Here is a 15,876-nt window from a genome sequence, read left to right as displayed (position 1 = left end):
TTGGAGTTGTTGACTTTGGTGTGGCACCATGATCTCTGGACAACACCACAACTTTCTTGTCTGGCAATGTTTGTTAAGATACCCATTTCCTTTTTCTCAATTATAAACAACCTACTGATGGTGTTAACCAACCAGATAGTATAAAACACTAAAACAATTGCCCATCTGTGACAACCTAAGAAGGTTAGTTTAGTTAACAGTGAAGGAAACAAAGAGTTAACAATCAAGAGCTTTACAAATGGAGTGAAACAAGGCGACAGTCCCTCTGCAGTCCTGATCCACATAGCATAGCATAGTCTGATACAAAAAAAATAGGCAAGAGAGGTACAATAATGATGAAATCCAGTCAAATACATACATATTTATATGACACTGCAGTTGACAAGAGATGGAAACACCCTAAAGAAATGTATGAAATACTGACAGTAGAAGGAGTAAAAATTGGACCTAGTGTAAACAAGGCAAGATAAAAAAGGTGACAGTGTTGAATTCTAAGGCTAGTACACCAACCACATCAGTTGCAGGGGTGTAACAAATATTTTAAAGCTGTCACTGTTTCCATTATCTAGGTGTACTTTTAACTAGTGATAACACTATGAGATAATGTATTAGAGAAAGGATGAAATAAAAGTACTGCAAGCAATTTACAGGCCTGTAAAATAGGCAAAGGGTTGGAAAGTAATAAATAATCTTGAAGTGCAACAGCTTAAATAATTAAGAAATACAACTTATGCAAGGAAGGACAGAGAAAAATTTATTAAATATCAAAGAATACACTGGTTAGGACATAAGGAGAGGATGGGAGATGAAAGGATACCCAAACAAATGTGGTGCTGAGAACCATAATGGCACTAAGCACAGATACAAAGTTTTGAGAAAAATAGATGTTTGTGAAAGTCAAATTTTTAGGCAAAGCACCAGTCTGACAGTTTTGTCTTGTTTTCTTCACCCAGTATCAATATCTCAAACTTCATATAAAAATTACGTACCTACTTTATTTTCTGAAATATTAATTAATATTTGGGATAGTTATTATTAATGTTGATCCAGCTAATGGGAATAGTGTCTTTGTCTTTTTGACTGTTGGGTAGTTTGTAATCAATATGAATCTAGGATCAGAACATGAAGAACAGATACTAAATGCACCACAAACACAATTATGGTCAACCACAGCACTTCATGCTCCTCATTATCAACATTTTCATTAACTTTTGAGTGGGTATGCCTCTATATTGTTTTGCACCATTCCATTGTTGTTTCAGGATGGTGAGCTTGTATCTATTCCTTCATTATCCCTTCAATTAACATAGTGATAAATTGTGTTGTGATATGTCAAAATGAGCAATAGTAACACAAACAAATAGTGAGCATTGTAAGAAAATAATAATGATCCATGCAAGAAAAGACCCACATTATGAGCTAGCAGCACAATCCACAATGAGGCAGTTGTCTATAAGTAATTGAATATGCGGTTGGCTGTGATTTGATGTAGAGTCCTTGTTTAATGCTGCAAGTAGGTTGTTATTGTGGGGTAATACCTGCCCATGGCAACAGAGTGACATAATGAAAAGTTATTTCATTATTTTTTAATCAAACTGTGCTTTAATAAGTATTATTTAATTAAACTAATATAAAACTATGCCTCTGCTCTTGCATGTTCACCTTGGTAACAGAAAGGCAGCTATTCTTTATGCGTGTATGAAGTACTTTGGGCACCAATTCGTGCTTTGAAAATTGGTGTGTTTGCTCAAGGGTTAAGCACATCCAATGATTTGAGGTTCATATAAAACTGTCTGTTTACTTTAAATCTAACAGTTTTGCTAAGTTTAAGTGTTTCGAGTTTCATCTTGTACTTTTGTCAAGTCTTTTTGTTTCAAGGTTGAGATTTTCCTTCCCTCTACACATCTGAGCACTAGAAATTGCAAAGCATCTACTTGCTGTGGAGAAATCGTGGTCACCTTTGATGTGACTTGAAGAAAATGGTTGCCTCCCATAACTCATATTGAGAATATGTTACCTTAAGCAACAGTTCAAGGCAGCCTGTTGAAAATTGTAAAATTTCTGAAAGGTACACTGTTACCACAGACATCTACTTTCAGTTTGGTAGTGAGGTTGATAACACTCTGAAAGTTTCTGAAATCTTCAGCATTCATTTTACAGACTGGAATGCTGAAACCAAAGAATGTGAGGTTATGGTTGAGCATTACTTCAAGGGCTCCCAGCTTTTATGAAGAAATGGCCATCAATGTAGCCAGTGAGCATTCCTACAGCAAAGACACTTTGTGCTTTGAGCCCTTAAGGAAGTGAATGTCAGAGAAATCTCTGAGACAGCTTCTCACAAATGTTCAGATACAGAATGCAGTGATACAGCATTAAGAAAGCTGGTTCACTGTAAGAGCAACAGATGTCAGGAACATATATACATGCTACAATCTGAACATTGACGATGGTGTACTTTAGGTCCTCAAATGATGAAAGGAAGATTCTGTCCCATAAGAAAGAAGGGCCGAAAAAGAGCTAGATGGCTAGACAATGGGCTGACTAATCTTCCCAAAATGGAGATCTGATGATGGAACAGAAAAGCAAACGACAGAGATGTTCAGAAGCAGATAGTTGAGGAGACCAAAAGCCATCAACAGCTGTAGTATTTAACAACTACAACAAGAGGAAAAATCTTTTTTACTATGAGAAATGTTCAGTTGCATCATGGTTCAGATTCATTTTTAAACTGTAGGACCCCCTATAACTGGGTGTATAAGTCAGTTCAGAGACCAGAGTAAGACAGTGGCATAAAGCATCCAACAGGTCCATGCCTAGTAAACCACTGTGGTGTTCAAATCAACCTTCAAACTGATGGCAGCTTTACTTACGAACAACCAACAAGTTAAGTTTCTACATCTACTACATCTATACTCTGCAACCTACTGTGAAGTGCATGGCAGAAGGTACATCCCACTGTACCAGCTACTAGAGTTTCATCACATTCCATTCAAGTATGGAGTTTGGGAAAAATGATTGTTTGCATGTCTCTGTAAATGCAGTAATAATTCTAATCTTATCCTCACAATCTCTGTGTGAGAGATATGCAGAGGTTGTAGTATATCCCTAGAGTAATCATTTAAAACTGGTTCGTGAATCTTTGTTAATAGACTTTCTTGGGATAGACACTTCAAATGTCTTCCAGCTTAGTTTATTTGGTATCTCTATCACTGACAGCATTAGTGTCATGCAATATTTTGTGTAATGTAATATCTTGTACAGACATCTTTCATTAACCTGACACGTTCCACATCATTATGAAGTGTCGTACTCATGATCTATGGAACAAGTATTAATCTAATCTAATCTCCCATGGATAAACAAACCTGTAACCATTTGTCCTGCCCTTCTCTGTATATGTTCAATATCCCCTATTAATCCTATCTAGAATGGGTCTCACACACTTGAGTAATACTCTAGGACCGATTGCACAAGTGATTTGTAGGCAATCTCCTTTTTAGTCTGATTGCACTTATCCAGTATTCCAACAGTAAACTGAAGACTACCACCTGCTTTACCCACAACTGAACCTATGTTATCATTCCATTTCATATCCCTACAAAGCTATTTGTAGGAGTTGCTCGTTCCAACAGTGAGTCACTGATATTATAGTTGTAGGATGCAATGTTTTTTCATTTTATGAAGAGCAAAATTTTACATTTCTGATCATTTAGAGAAAGTTACCAGTCTCTGCACCAATTTGAAATCTTATCAAGGTCAGACTGAATATCTGTGCAGCTTCTTCCAGATAGTACTTCATTACAGATATCTGCATCATTGGTGGAAAACCTAGTTTTACTGTTAATATTGTCTGCAGGCTCATTAATATACAACTTGAGCATAAAGAGTTCCAATACACTTCCCTGGGGCACACCTGAAGTTACTTCTACTTCTGATGATGAGTCTGCATCCAAGATAATATGCTGTGTTCTCCCTACCAAAAAGACCTCTATCCAGTAACAAATTTCATTTGATACCCCATGTGATCGTACTTTTGACAAAAAGCATAGATGTGGTACTGAGTCAAATGCTCTTTGGAAATCATGAAATACTGCATCCACCCGATTGCCTAGGTCACAAGCTTTGAGTATGTCATGTGAGAAAAGTGCAAATTGGATTTCACATGAACGTGTTTTTGAAATCCATGTTGGATGGCACTGAGAAGGTCATTCTGTTAAAGATACTTCAGTACGTTTGAGCTCAGAATATTTTCTAAGATTCTACAACAATTCATTGTCAAGGATAATGGATGGTAGTTTGTGGGTCACTTCTACTACCCTTCTTGTATATGGATTTGACATGTGCTCTTTTCCAACTCCTGGCCATGGTTTTTTGTCTGAGGGATCTACAACACATTATAATTAGAAGAGAGGCTAACTCAGGTGCAAATTCAGTATAGAATCTGAAGGGATTCCATTGGGCCCTGGAGCTTTGTTCAATTTTAACAACACCACTGACACTAATACTTGTTTCATTCATCTTTTCAGTGGTAAGAGGATTAAATTGGCGGCAATTCTCCTGGGTTTTTCTTCAAAAAGGAATTGAAAATGGAGTTAACCATCTGAGGTTTTGCTTTGCTACCCTCAATTTCAGTTCATTTCTCATTTGCTAGGGATTGGAAACTAACTTTCGTGCCACTCACAGCATTTAAGTATGGCCAGGATTTCTTTGGCTTCTGTGAAAGATCACTTGAGAATATTCTGCTATGGTAGTTGAAGGCATCATGCATTGCTCTCTTAACAGCCAAACACATTTCATTCAGTATCTTTCTATCTGTTTTGTTTTACACTTATTATGCAGTTATCCCTGTTTCTTTAGAAATTTCTTTGCTGTGACTGTATACCATGGAGTTCCCTCCCATTATTAACTGTACTACTGGGTACAAATATATCCAATGTGTGGTCAATTATTCTTTTAAACTTGAGCCAGAGTTCCCCTACACACTCCTGCCCTGTGCTGAAAGTTTCAAGTTCCTCACTGAGATATGATACTACCAATTTTTTATATTATTTACTGAACATACATATCTTTCTGCTTGTTTTATTTGTTCTTTGTACTGGTAATCATTGTTGCCAGAACTGTGTCATTGTCAGTGATATCAGTTACATTGTGGACGCACTTAAAGAGGTATGGTCTATTTGTTGCCATTAGATCCAATATATTTTCATCATGAATGGGGTTTCTAACTATCTGTTAAAAGCAGTTTGCAAAGAAGGCATTTAGTACTGTTTCACAGGATGTCTTGTGACACACACCACTAACAAAACTGTAATTTACCCAATTAACTGTTGGATGATTAAAGTCTCCACTGATGGTTATAGTATGATTGAGGAATTTGTGTACAAGTGAACTGAGTTTTTTCTAAAGTCTATCTCCAGATGAGTGTGTAGTAATGGTTAACCTTAACCAGATGTTCGCAAACATCGTACTACCCACATCCTGTGCGACCTCACTTCAGTGAAAGCTAACCCTTAAGCAGAGATGGCAGTAAACCTTTTGTGTTGGCCATCTTGCTGGTGGGGGCATGGAGGGGCTCCACCTCTAGTTACAACAATTGTGGATAGGCTTGCCTCAGGAGAGGATGCAATTGGCTTAGGACACCTTCGCAACTGAATCAGTGGAGGCATCCAGCGCAGAAGGAGTGCAACATCATACTGATAAGTGGGTTCAGACTGTGAACTTCTTTGTAAATTTGACTGGCATTTTAATGACTGGAATAACAGCATGTACCCTCCCAACCAATGAAGTTTCATTTTGCTCTTTCTGCATGCTTAATGTTTCAGTTTCCTTTCTCAGGCAGTGTTGTTATATGGCTTGCATAATCCAAAATAATCTATAAGAATTGGACACAATTTCTCTGGTTGGGCACTCATTCAATTTTTCTTGGTGTATAGCATGTTTGGAGTGTGATACAAAAATCATTGAAACATTTGTGTGTTCAACTGCCATCATTATCATTCATTTTAAGTGATGTGATGTATATAGTGGATGTAAATATACTGCAGAAACCACTCACCAAATATTAGAGGTACTGAGTCATCAATAGGACAGTAAACAAAACTGAAAACTGGCTAGGTTTTGGACAAATCATTTTTCATCTTAGAGTACACACAAATACACATCAACTATACAGCTACACTGTGCTGGCTGAATACAGAATGCAAGAACTACAATTCTGCAGGTTGACTGAGATGAAGGGTTGTGTCACGTGGAGCTGGAGAGGGGAGAAATGAGGTGGAGAGAGGGAGGGAAGATTGAGGAAAGGTGGCTGATGGCTTGGTGGAAGCCAGCAGGTGTATGGGGTGGAAATGTAGGATAGGAATGTGACACACAGGCTGCAAATGATGATGATGGCATGGAGTGGACTGGGAGGGAGAGACAGAACAAAGGAAGAGGAGACTGTGAGGAGGAGGGTGCTAAATGACAATGATGACATGACCTGGACTGGGAGGGAGAGATAGAACAAAGGAAGAGGAGACTGTGGGGAAGAGTGTGGCAAGCAGAGTGACATGGTGCAGGGTGGAGGTACTTGTGAGGCTGGAGGTTGATGGAGATTGAGGGCAGGAAGATTACAGGAGCAGAGCTGTGCTGCAAGGATAGTCCCATCTAAGTAGTTCAGCAAAGATGGTGTTTGACATTTAAATCTAGAATTTTGTGTTCAGAAGCATGTTCCCACATCGGGTAATCATCTCTGCTCTCTGCCACAGTTTGGCAGTGGCCTTTCATTCGGGTGGACAGCTGATGGGTGGTCATGCCCAAGTAGGATGCTGTGCAGAAACTGCAGCTGAGATGGCTCCTTTCATAGGCAGCCTTGTCTCTGATGGAACAGGATAAGCCTTCAACAAGACTGGATAAGGATGTGCTGGATGGGTGTATTGGGCAGATGTGGCACCTGGGTCTTCCACAGTTATAACAGCACTGTGGCAAGGAGTTAGGAGTGAGTGTGGCATAGTGAAGGGGCATGATGTAGTGTAGATTGGGTGGCTGATGAAATACTACTTTAGGAGGGGTGGCAAAAATTACAGGTAGATGTTCCTGAATTCTGGGCACACTGATAATCCACAATAATCTCATTTATGCTGTATGAATGTAACATAGCACTTTTATTTTTCAAATACATTCCTAGACCAAACAACTGTCTCACATTCAAACTGGGCTTCCATGTTTTGTTTGCATCATGTTTCAAGCCCAATACTTTCGAAAAGCTAGTCTGGGCTTGGGATGTACGATTTCAGTTTCCATTTGTTACGTAAATCAGTGTAGCTTCCTCATCTATGAAGTGAAATTTAAATAATTATATTAAAGCTAATAAAATGCTAAACTTATGGCAATCTGTTGTATGCTGAAGACCAACTTACCTGAAGTCAGTATCTCCAGTAAGCTTCTCTTCCAAATAGTCTTCAAAGCGTGCATTTTCTCTGTCATACCTGAAATTGCAAATTTTTTTGGGAAGTGCAATATATCAGATAATGAAATTATAAAATTGCAAGAGAAAGTCTTACGTGGAATCAGTAAACAATAAACATACAATATAAAAGAAATAAGATTACTGAATGCATTTTGCAGCAAACACTGATGTAGCAAAATGCTGGCTGACCTGAATGTATGAAACTCAATATATGCTAAATGTAACTCACATACATCAACAACGGTCAAAATTCTGGCAATAACTTCATGAAAGATATTCATGTACCAAACCTCCAAAGAACCTCATAAATAGTTACAAGACCACAGATATGTTAATTACATCCCTATCTCTGCCTCCATAGACATGGAGTTATCAATCTCAGAGATAGTTGACTGTACTCATGTTGCCATTCTCCCAAGTGTTAAGCAGCAGTAGCTGTCATCCAAATTCTTAGGATGCCTTTCAACCAATTTCTGTAGCCATGCTCACATAAAGCTCTCTAGATAACTTAAAAAAAAAAAACTTCACCGAATATGTCAGCAACAACAAGCCGCCAGGTTTGTTTATAGATTTTCTGAAAACAGTCGTGGTGAACTAGAATTTTCCCCCTTCTTTCCAATCTACTACCAGTAGAAATTCATGCAGAGTTGCTCATGGTGTGTAAGATAACTGCTTTTCTTCATTTTCAACAGCGAAGGGATGGGGAACAAAATTAAATGTGGCCATACTTCTCTCGATAAATCATCCACATGAAAAAGGTTCTGTGTAAGATTTTGCTTATGCTTTCATTGCACCTATGTCAAAGCAGCTGCACCATGAATACTGGCTGGATCTGTCTGCACATATTTTGTATGTCAGCTAGAAGATATTTCCATTCCTCTTATTCCTCTAGGTAACATACATAAGTTTGGTGTAATAACCATGTAATTAATACAAATAGTTCTACTGATAAGATCATTTTTAAATATGTACATAATTGCAATATTGTTAAATGTGATTATGAAGGTAATGTTGAATTATGAGAGCCATTACAACATGAACTATGACTTTTTCTTGAATGGCTAAATTATCGTAAGACTTTTCCCACTGGAGAATATAATCAGATACATCTAATGGCTCATTTTCGCCAAAGTATTTGAAACTAAGCTTGGGCATCGAAAGCAATCATGCATAAGAACAACAAAATAGAATTCCTGACATGGAAGAATGCTTCTCAAGTATTTCCCGTGTCAAGTTAAAAGCAACTATGGCACCTTGAAGTTGATAATCATTTGGCTACAAATCACAGCTGTTTGGTGCATAAGATGGTTCTCTTGCCATTGTTTTTCTTTCACCTCATACCCTGTTGGTGAAACATGGAATTCATTTATCATAACAGTTCAATACTTGCTGTAGACTGATTTTCTGATTACCTAGATTAATCTTTATCATTCTGTTCTTACTTAATGAATAACATTAAGCTTGGAATAATTATATCATTGGATCCACATCATGCATATTAGCAGAATATTCTGGATATTATAAGTGGGAAGAATTTACAGTTCAGCTATCCAAACTTAAGTAGGTTCATAGGGTAAGTGTGACATGAGAGTAGTTAGTTACAGTACAGAAGACAGAGATGTGTACTAGCAGGAAAATGATTCTCTCTCTCTCTCTCTCTCTCTCTCTCTCTCTCTCTCTCTCTCTCTCTCTCTCTCTCTGTCCCTCTCTCTGTGTGTGTGTGTGTGTGTGTGGGGGGGGGGGGGGAGGGAGAGGCAGTTATTATAAGGGTTAATGTATGATCTCTGTCTGATGATGTAGGATGCAAAAGTGACAGTACTATCAAAAGGATAGATTGCTACTCACTATATTGTGGAGCTGTTGAGTTGCAGATAGGCACAACAAGAAGACTGCTATACAAGTAAGATTGTGGCCAAAAAGGTCTTCTTCCGAATTACACACACACACACACACACACACACAAATGCAACTTATGCACACATGACCCCTGTGTTTGGCTGTTGAGGCCAGTCTGTATGTTGTCTAATTCGGAAAAAGGCCTTTTGTCTGAATGTTTACTTGTTTGACAGTCTTCTTGTTGTGCCTGTCAGCAACTCAACATCTTAACTATAAGGTTTTTAGCAATCTATTCTTTTCATAAAACTGTCATTAGTGCTTCCTGGATTTTCCATTAGAATGCAAAAAGTGTCAGTTGTTTGACAGATGTTGTTGATAATAAGGTATAATATCAGGTTTGAAGTGGGATGCAATGTCTTTGATACTGAGAAAGTTTTAGCAATAACTAACAAAATATCTCATGTAAATTGAAACTATGCAGATTTCGCCAAGAAAATGACAAAAATTACATGGATAAATGCTCTGAGGAATTCAGATCTACAGCAGATCCAAATTTTCAATGGTGACACTGAGAGAAGTAGTTCACGGTCTCTGGGACAAGACAGTGGTTATCTCTCAAATTGGACCAGAAGAAAACCTTCTTTATGTGTTTGAAATAATGAACTGTGACTGAATTTGTAACTAAATTAATTTGCTCTTCAACATCATTTGCAATGGAAGAAGAATGTTATTTGAATGTTATAGTGAACCAGTTAGAGAATTACAGAAACATTCACTGATTTTGTCATCAAAATGTTTCACAAATCTGATTCAAACATAAGAGTCAAAAGTAAATCACATTCATTTACCCTCATTAAAAGGTAGCCAAAATGAACAGAAATATTTACATCTGGTTGTGAGCAACAACAATCACATAAAATCAGTATATGAATATAATGGTGATGTTAAAACTGAGTATCTCTACAATTTCCATGAAATAAAAATAGATGTGAACTTCCTTACCACTTCTGGCAGTAGAATGTTCTCCCATTATCAATGAATGAAGAGCCATCACTAGATGAGATGCCACCTATTTCCCTCCAGTTCTTGGGAACTGATCTATAATGTACAACAACTTTCCACTTAATTAGTGAAATTCTTGTGTTTTCACATTCATCGACTGCAAAAAGTTCAAGAGGGTCAGCAGCTCTTCCAACAATTGTGTCCATTCCTCGGCTGGTAAATAAGAAAACACAATCAGAAACATATTGTACACCCAGACTAGTGAATTGTATTTAGAGGAATATTTACATAGCTCTATGAAAATTCCACATGTTTCAAATGAACACTATCAGCAAATTTTAGGAAACAAATTTATTGTAGGCTAGTTACTGCAAATTTTTGTGGCTTTTTGTCATTGTATTAGACAATTCCACTTATCAGAATGTTAAGTTTATGTGTCACATAGTGTAGCATGTAACACAATATGTTTTCTGCCCACTGTTATAAGCGAAGACTGTTTACTTAGTAATATCTGTGGTGTGAAATCTGATTCATTTATACAATAGTTCATCTTAATGAACACTAGTCAGTCATTCACTGACAATGCTCTGAAAAACTGAAACCTGCTTTGTATTAAACAAATGTTAGAAGCCTTTGCTCTCGCACCAGTGCAGGGTCGGCATGTCAACAAACAGATCTGTCATGGTTAGTTTAAGGTGTGGCTGGATGTCCTTCCTGCCACACCCCATTACACACAGGACAGAATATGTGTACTTGAATTGTCTGTGTGAGATGTTACTCGTGTAAAAGTGAGCAAAAGTTTTCAAAGTGTTTGTGAATCATGTAACTGACATGGGATTCGGGTACCAGCCCAGTATTCACCTAGTGGAATGTGGGAAATGACCAAAAAACTACATGCAGGCTGGCTGGCATAGTGATCCCCATCAAACCACCAGAGGATTCAGACAGGAACCGGTGCATTTCGCTGTCATAGACATGGCACTTAAACAAACCCACCAGCTATCTGGGTGAATAGTTTTTGTGCATTTCACACCTTATAAAATAAAAATCACCATCCTGACAGCACACCAATAGTGATAATCATGCCAAATACTCCAGTAATTATTTACATATTCTTTAAGAAAATAATGGAGAAAGTGACATATTGTTTCTCTGTAACGAGATAGTGTGACACAAAAACTACTGGAGAAAAACTACCCGAAGCATATGCATATAAATCACACTGACATCCCAAGCCATTCAATAAGTCACTCTACAATAATCTTATAGAATGAAGTTATTTTTCCAATCAGAAGTGGAACATATTCATCTTCATTAGCTCAACATGATTTCCTCTCTTGGGTTGCCATTTAGCAACTACAAAAAATGATACGTCTCCCATGAATGAATTACTACATTAAGTTTATAATATACAATACACCCAAATATTACTTAGACAGTAAACTAACCAAAACCATGTTGCATGGAACCATTTAACTCGCAGTTCGTCCTCCCACATGTACCGTATCTTTGCTATTAGAAATAGAGTACCTGGGAGGTTGGAACTGACCAGGACACAGTCATTTACACAGATCACTTCACCATCAATAACAGCAGACCTGCAAAAATAATATGCAGCTTAGTTTACCATTAACTACATGACATCAAATATGTATTGAACCAGCATATAAAATAACATGATCACAAAAGGTCCTTCTGGAATTTATGTTTCAATCATATTCTGTCATTCCTCTGGTCTGTGTCAATATAAATTATGTACACCTTTTCAATTTATGTAAAGAATTTCATTCTGAATAAACAGGTAGTTTCAAAACCAATGGCAGAAAGTAAAAATTTTCAAAGAGGCACAATGAGAAAGACTGTTGAACATTTAAACTTTCAGACAAAAAAGTCCTTCTTCCAAAACAGAAGACACACACACACATTAACAAAAGTTCAACTTTTATACATGGCCACAGTCTCTGTGTGCAGACTGCAACTGCATCTGACATGATGCTGCAGTCCACTGGAGTGGGTGGTGGGGGCAAGAAGGTGGAATGGTGGGGCTGAAGAGGGTTGGATAGTAGGGTACAGATGGGGAAGTCACTAATGCTGTCTTTAAGAATGAGCAAGGGTGTGATGGGGACCATATAGGGCTGAGTCAGGAGGTTGTGCTATTTCAGAAAAGCTTTTCTGAATTGCAAAGGTGGGAACTCTCCATACAACATATCCTTTGTTCCCGTAACCCCCTAGCCCCAACCTTTGCTAGTCATTGTCTTTCATCTGCCTGTCCCCTTCCCTGCTACACACTACGTATGCCTTCTATCCTATCAACAACCCTAGTTGTGTTCTCCATTCACCTGCCCCCCCTCCCCCTTTCCGCTTCAGTAGAGCTACCTGGCTTCAGGATTCTGCACCTAGCACATGGTACACCACTGACAGTTGATGAATCCACTTTTAAAAGAGTAGGCATGTTTGAATATTTGGGCAGTATCTTTAGTGAACAACATAGAATTGAAACTGGAATTAAACCAAGGATTTCAGTCAAAAATATAGTGTATTTTTGGTAATGGGATATGCTGTGCAGTAGAGCATTTTGAGAAATTTTAAATCCAGACTGTACAAAAGTGTAATTTTCCTGATAGCTTATAGTGTACAATACCACTCTGTTAAAGTGATGTGTTGCATGACATATTTAGGACTGATGAATGACAATCATTGACTGCTGAAGAAAATTTATTTAATGTAGGTTTCTCTGCACATGCACATTAACTGAACAGCAGTGGAGATGGTGTTGCTATTGGTCAGTTGATACTAGCGGAGGCTCATATTTGGCCACACTTGCTGTCTTAATGTACTGTATTACTCAGCAGAACTATCAAGTAGAAACCCAGGAAACATTTCAAACTATATATGAGTCTGAAACATTTACATTAAGGAAAGTAGGTGAACAGAAAATGCTAGCCTTTAGGAGAAAGATTGTCAAGGAAAATAATTGATCCTAAGAGGAAAACCCCCTCCCATTTCCACTGTCACAGGATAGGAGAATGCCAGAAACCCAAGATCTAGTAGAGCTAAAGTAAAAAGCTGACATTGGCCAAATTAGGATGGATGAGGAAAGACTATTGTAAGTAGCAATATATGTGGAGGGCACAAGGGGCTGCAGAAGGCTACGGGCAAAATGGAAGGATGATATCAACATGATTGGTGGAGGAATTTAGAGAATGCACATGGTCTTCCAGTCCAAAGCAACATTTAAGAAGAGAAACAAGTCACAGAGTGACTGTGACTATTTTGTGGCAAGGTTAGTTGCAAGTGTAGAAGTGAATGAGTACTGAAGTGCAATGTTTACTAGTGAATCAACTTCAGAACATGTGAGAGCAGTTTATGTATTTATGCTGGTGCTCATGAAATTCGGACATTAATACATGTATTTCTGATATACAAGGCATTTTAAAAGATCCATATTTTGAGAGGTGGTAGAATGGAACAAAACACGAAAAGAGGTCCAGTAAACATGATCTGTAACATGTATACTGTAAGAGCTATGAGCACTTGTTCATTCAAAGAGATTTGTCTCACAGTAGCTGTGGTATTGTACAAAGGTGGTGGTGCCATACAGAAGTCACCAATGCACATCGATGCCACTGACATTTGTGAGGTCTCTCTGCACTCTGGGAGGCACTCCTGAAGACATGCCCTCCGTCATCACAGCACTGCCGTCGCACGGAGACCAGTATAGAGCCAAGCAGGAATTTGCTCACCCCAGTTTGTGACCCCTGATGAAGTATCTGGTTATTACATTAGTGCTATTTGAGTCTCAGATGGAACTGGAGTTTTGTTAATGTTGAACTTGTACTTCAAGAGAGGAGTTTGTAATTAGGTGCATCAACTGATGCTTTACGTTTAAAGACAGTTGAAAATATTTGACACACTCCTGCGGCAATGCAGTGAGAAAGTTAAGTACATCTTTAAGTCATTCATGTAATGAAGTGAACTAACATTTCAAATGTCATAGTTATGATCAGCCATCTCCCACAGCAATAAAAAAAAAAAAAAAAAAAACCACACTTATGACCACATGATTGTAGTTTCATCAGGTTGTAGCAGTAGCAAAGAGGACAAGTGCTCATAGCTCTTAAGATATGCATTTTGGAGCCTATGTTAACTGGACATTTTTCTCTTGTTTTGGCCGATACTACTACTTCCCCGATAATGGAATATTTTTTTAACACCCTGCATATACATGCAGAATGAGTTAAAAATCGTCATAGTCATTGTCATCACAATCGGCGGATTCTATCAAAAATGTAAACTTCTGTCTAACTGTCACAGTCAAACAAAGAAACAATGACTTTATTTAATAACTTTGTATAGGGTGTCGTCCAAGTTTTAAGCCATGTTCTTTTATTCTTCAGTTTTTTATTAACTTCTGTTTATTGTGTGCCACCATGTCACTGACACATGAGGCCTGACTGAATACAGAAATTAATAAGTAAGTTGGCATTAAAACTGTCAATTGGATCTGAATTTTAACTTGGATCTATCCTAAGCAATGTGAGAAAGTTTCATGGTCAGCATGATGGACTGCCGTCCTAAGGGGCCCAGGTTCGATTCCCAGTTGTGTCGGGGATTTTCCCCTGCTCAGGGACTGGTTATTGTGTTGTCTTCATCATCATCATTTCATCCCCATCTGGTGCACAGGTCACCCAATGTGGCATCAAATGTACTAAGACCTGCACCAAAGCTGCCGGACCTGCCCTGTAAAGGGCCTCCCGGCCAATGACGCCAAATGCTCATTTCCATAGGCTTACATTAAATGTAATGTACCAGTATATCTTGCTTATCTTTCCAAAATTCATAGAGGTGCTCCTGAATGACCTTCAGGCTACTATCTCTGGTAGATAGGACACAGTACAGAATGCCTCAAACACAGCCTGGGAAATCACTATCCATTATACTTTTCCTTCCATGAACATCACTCAAGCGTTGTGTGAAAGACAGCCTCTGTGGAGTTCAGGAAGAAAGAAATGATGTAGGAGGAGTACGAAACTTCCAGTCAGTCAATGAGGTGTGCTCATTTTGTGTGGGGGTTTTCATTTGTGTTGTTCTGTGTCTTTTGAACTGCAGTCATCTTTTTGAGGTTATCCAGTACTATATCTCCTGAGCTATGTAGAAAACAACACACACACAAACTATCAACACACAATTTTTTTGTGGAAAATCACAAAAAAGACATATGTAAATATTGCACTTAACAATGAGAATAAATTCTTGAAACACATTTTGCTCAGCATAGCAATATATGTAATTTACATTGTGTTTAAACGAAAAACATTTGAGAAAAACAAATTGAATGGATGTGTCAACTAGCACTACAAGTGGCCAAAAGACTAAACATGTTAAATATGGTTTGACAGAGGTGTGATGACAATCACAACAATCACAAAACTGCGCATATGCTGTAGAGACAGTTTGGAAATGGTTGTGATTTGTTAAAATATCTTTATTCTAATAGACCTAGTTACTCCCATCAGCCAGAGTAGAATTTAACAGTGGCAGGAGATATGGCATGAACTGTTCCAACTTTTAAGCATTTACTGGTTTTAATT

At 38.0% G+C, this 15,876-nt stretch overlaps 1 protein-coding gene across 1 annotated transcript in view; it reads right to left on the bottom strand.

Moving 5' to 3' along the window:
• The window catches only part of LOC126293235 (DNA (cytosine-5)-methyltransferase 1-like), a 161,671-nt gene that overhangs the window by 130,996 nt on the left and 14,799 nt on the right, over positions 1–15,876 (bottom strand). The window contains exons 7-9 of the mRNA XM_049986355.1: positions 11,734–11,883; positions 10,286–10,498; positions 7,398–7,466 (exon numbers count right to left, since the gene is read on the bottom strand). Of these exons, the coding sequence (XP_049842312.1) occupies positions 7,398–7,466; positions 10,286–10,498; positions 11,734–11,883 (432 nt within the window). The remainder of the gene's footprint in view (positions 1–7,397; positions 7,467–10,285; positions 10,499–11,733; positions 11,884–15,876) is intronic.

The sequence above is a fragment of the Schistocerca gregaria genome, chromosome 10 (genome assembly GCF_023897955.1).
Source record: "Schistocerca gregaria isolate iqSchGreg1 chromosome 10, iqSchGreg1.2, whole genome shotgun sequence".
NCBI classification, from domain to species: domain Eukaryota; kingdom Metazoa; phylum Arthropoda; class Insecta; order Orthoptera; family Acrididae; genus Schistocerca; species Schistocerca gregaria.
The sequence above is the reverse complement of the archived record's forward strand: the minus strand, read 5'-3'. Positions and strand labels throughout refer to the sequence as shown.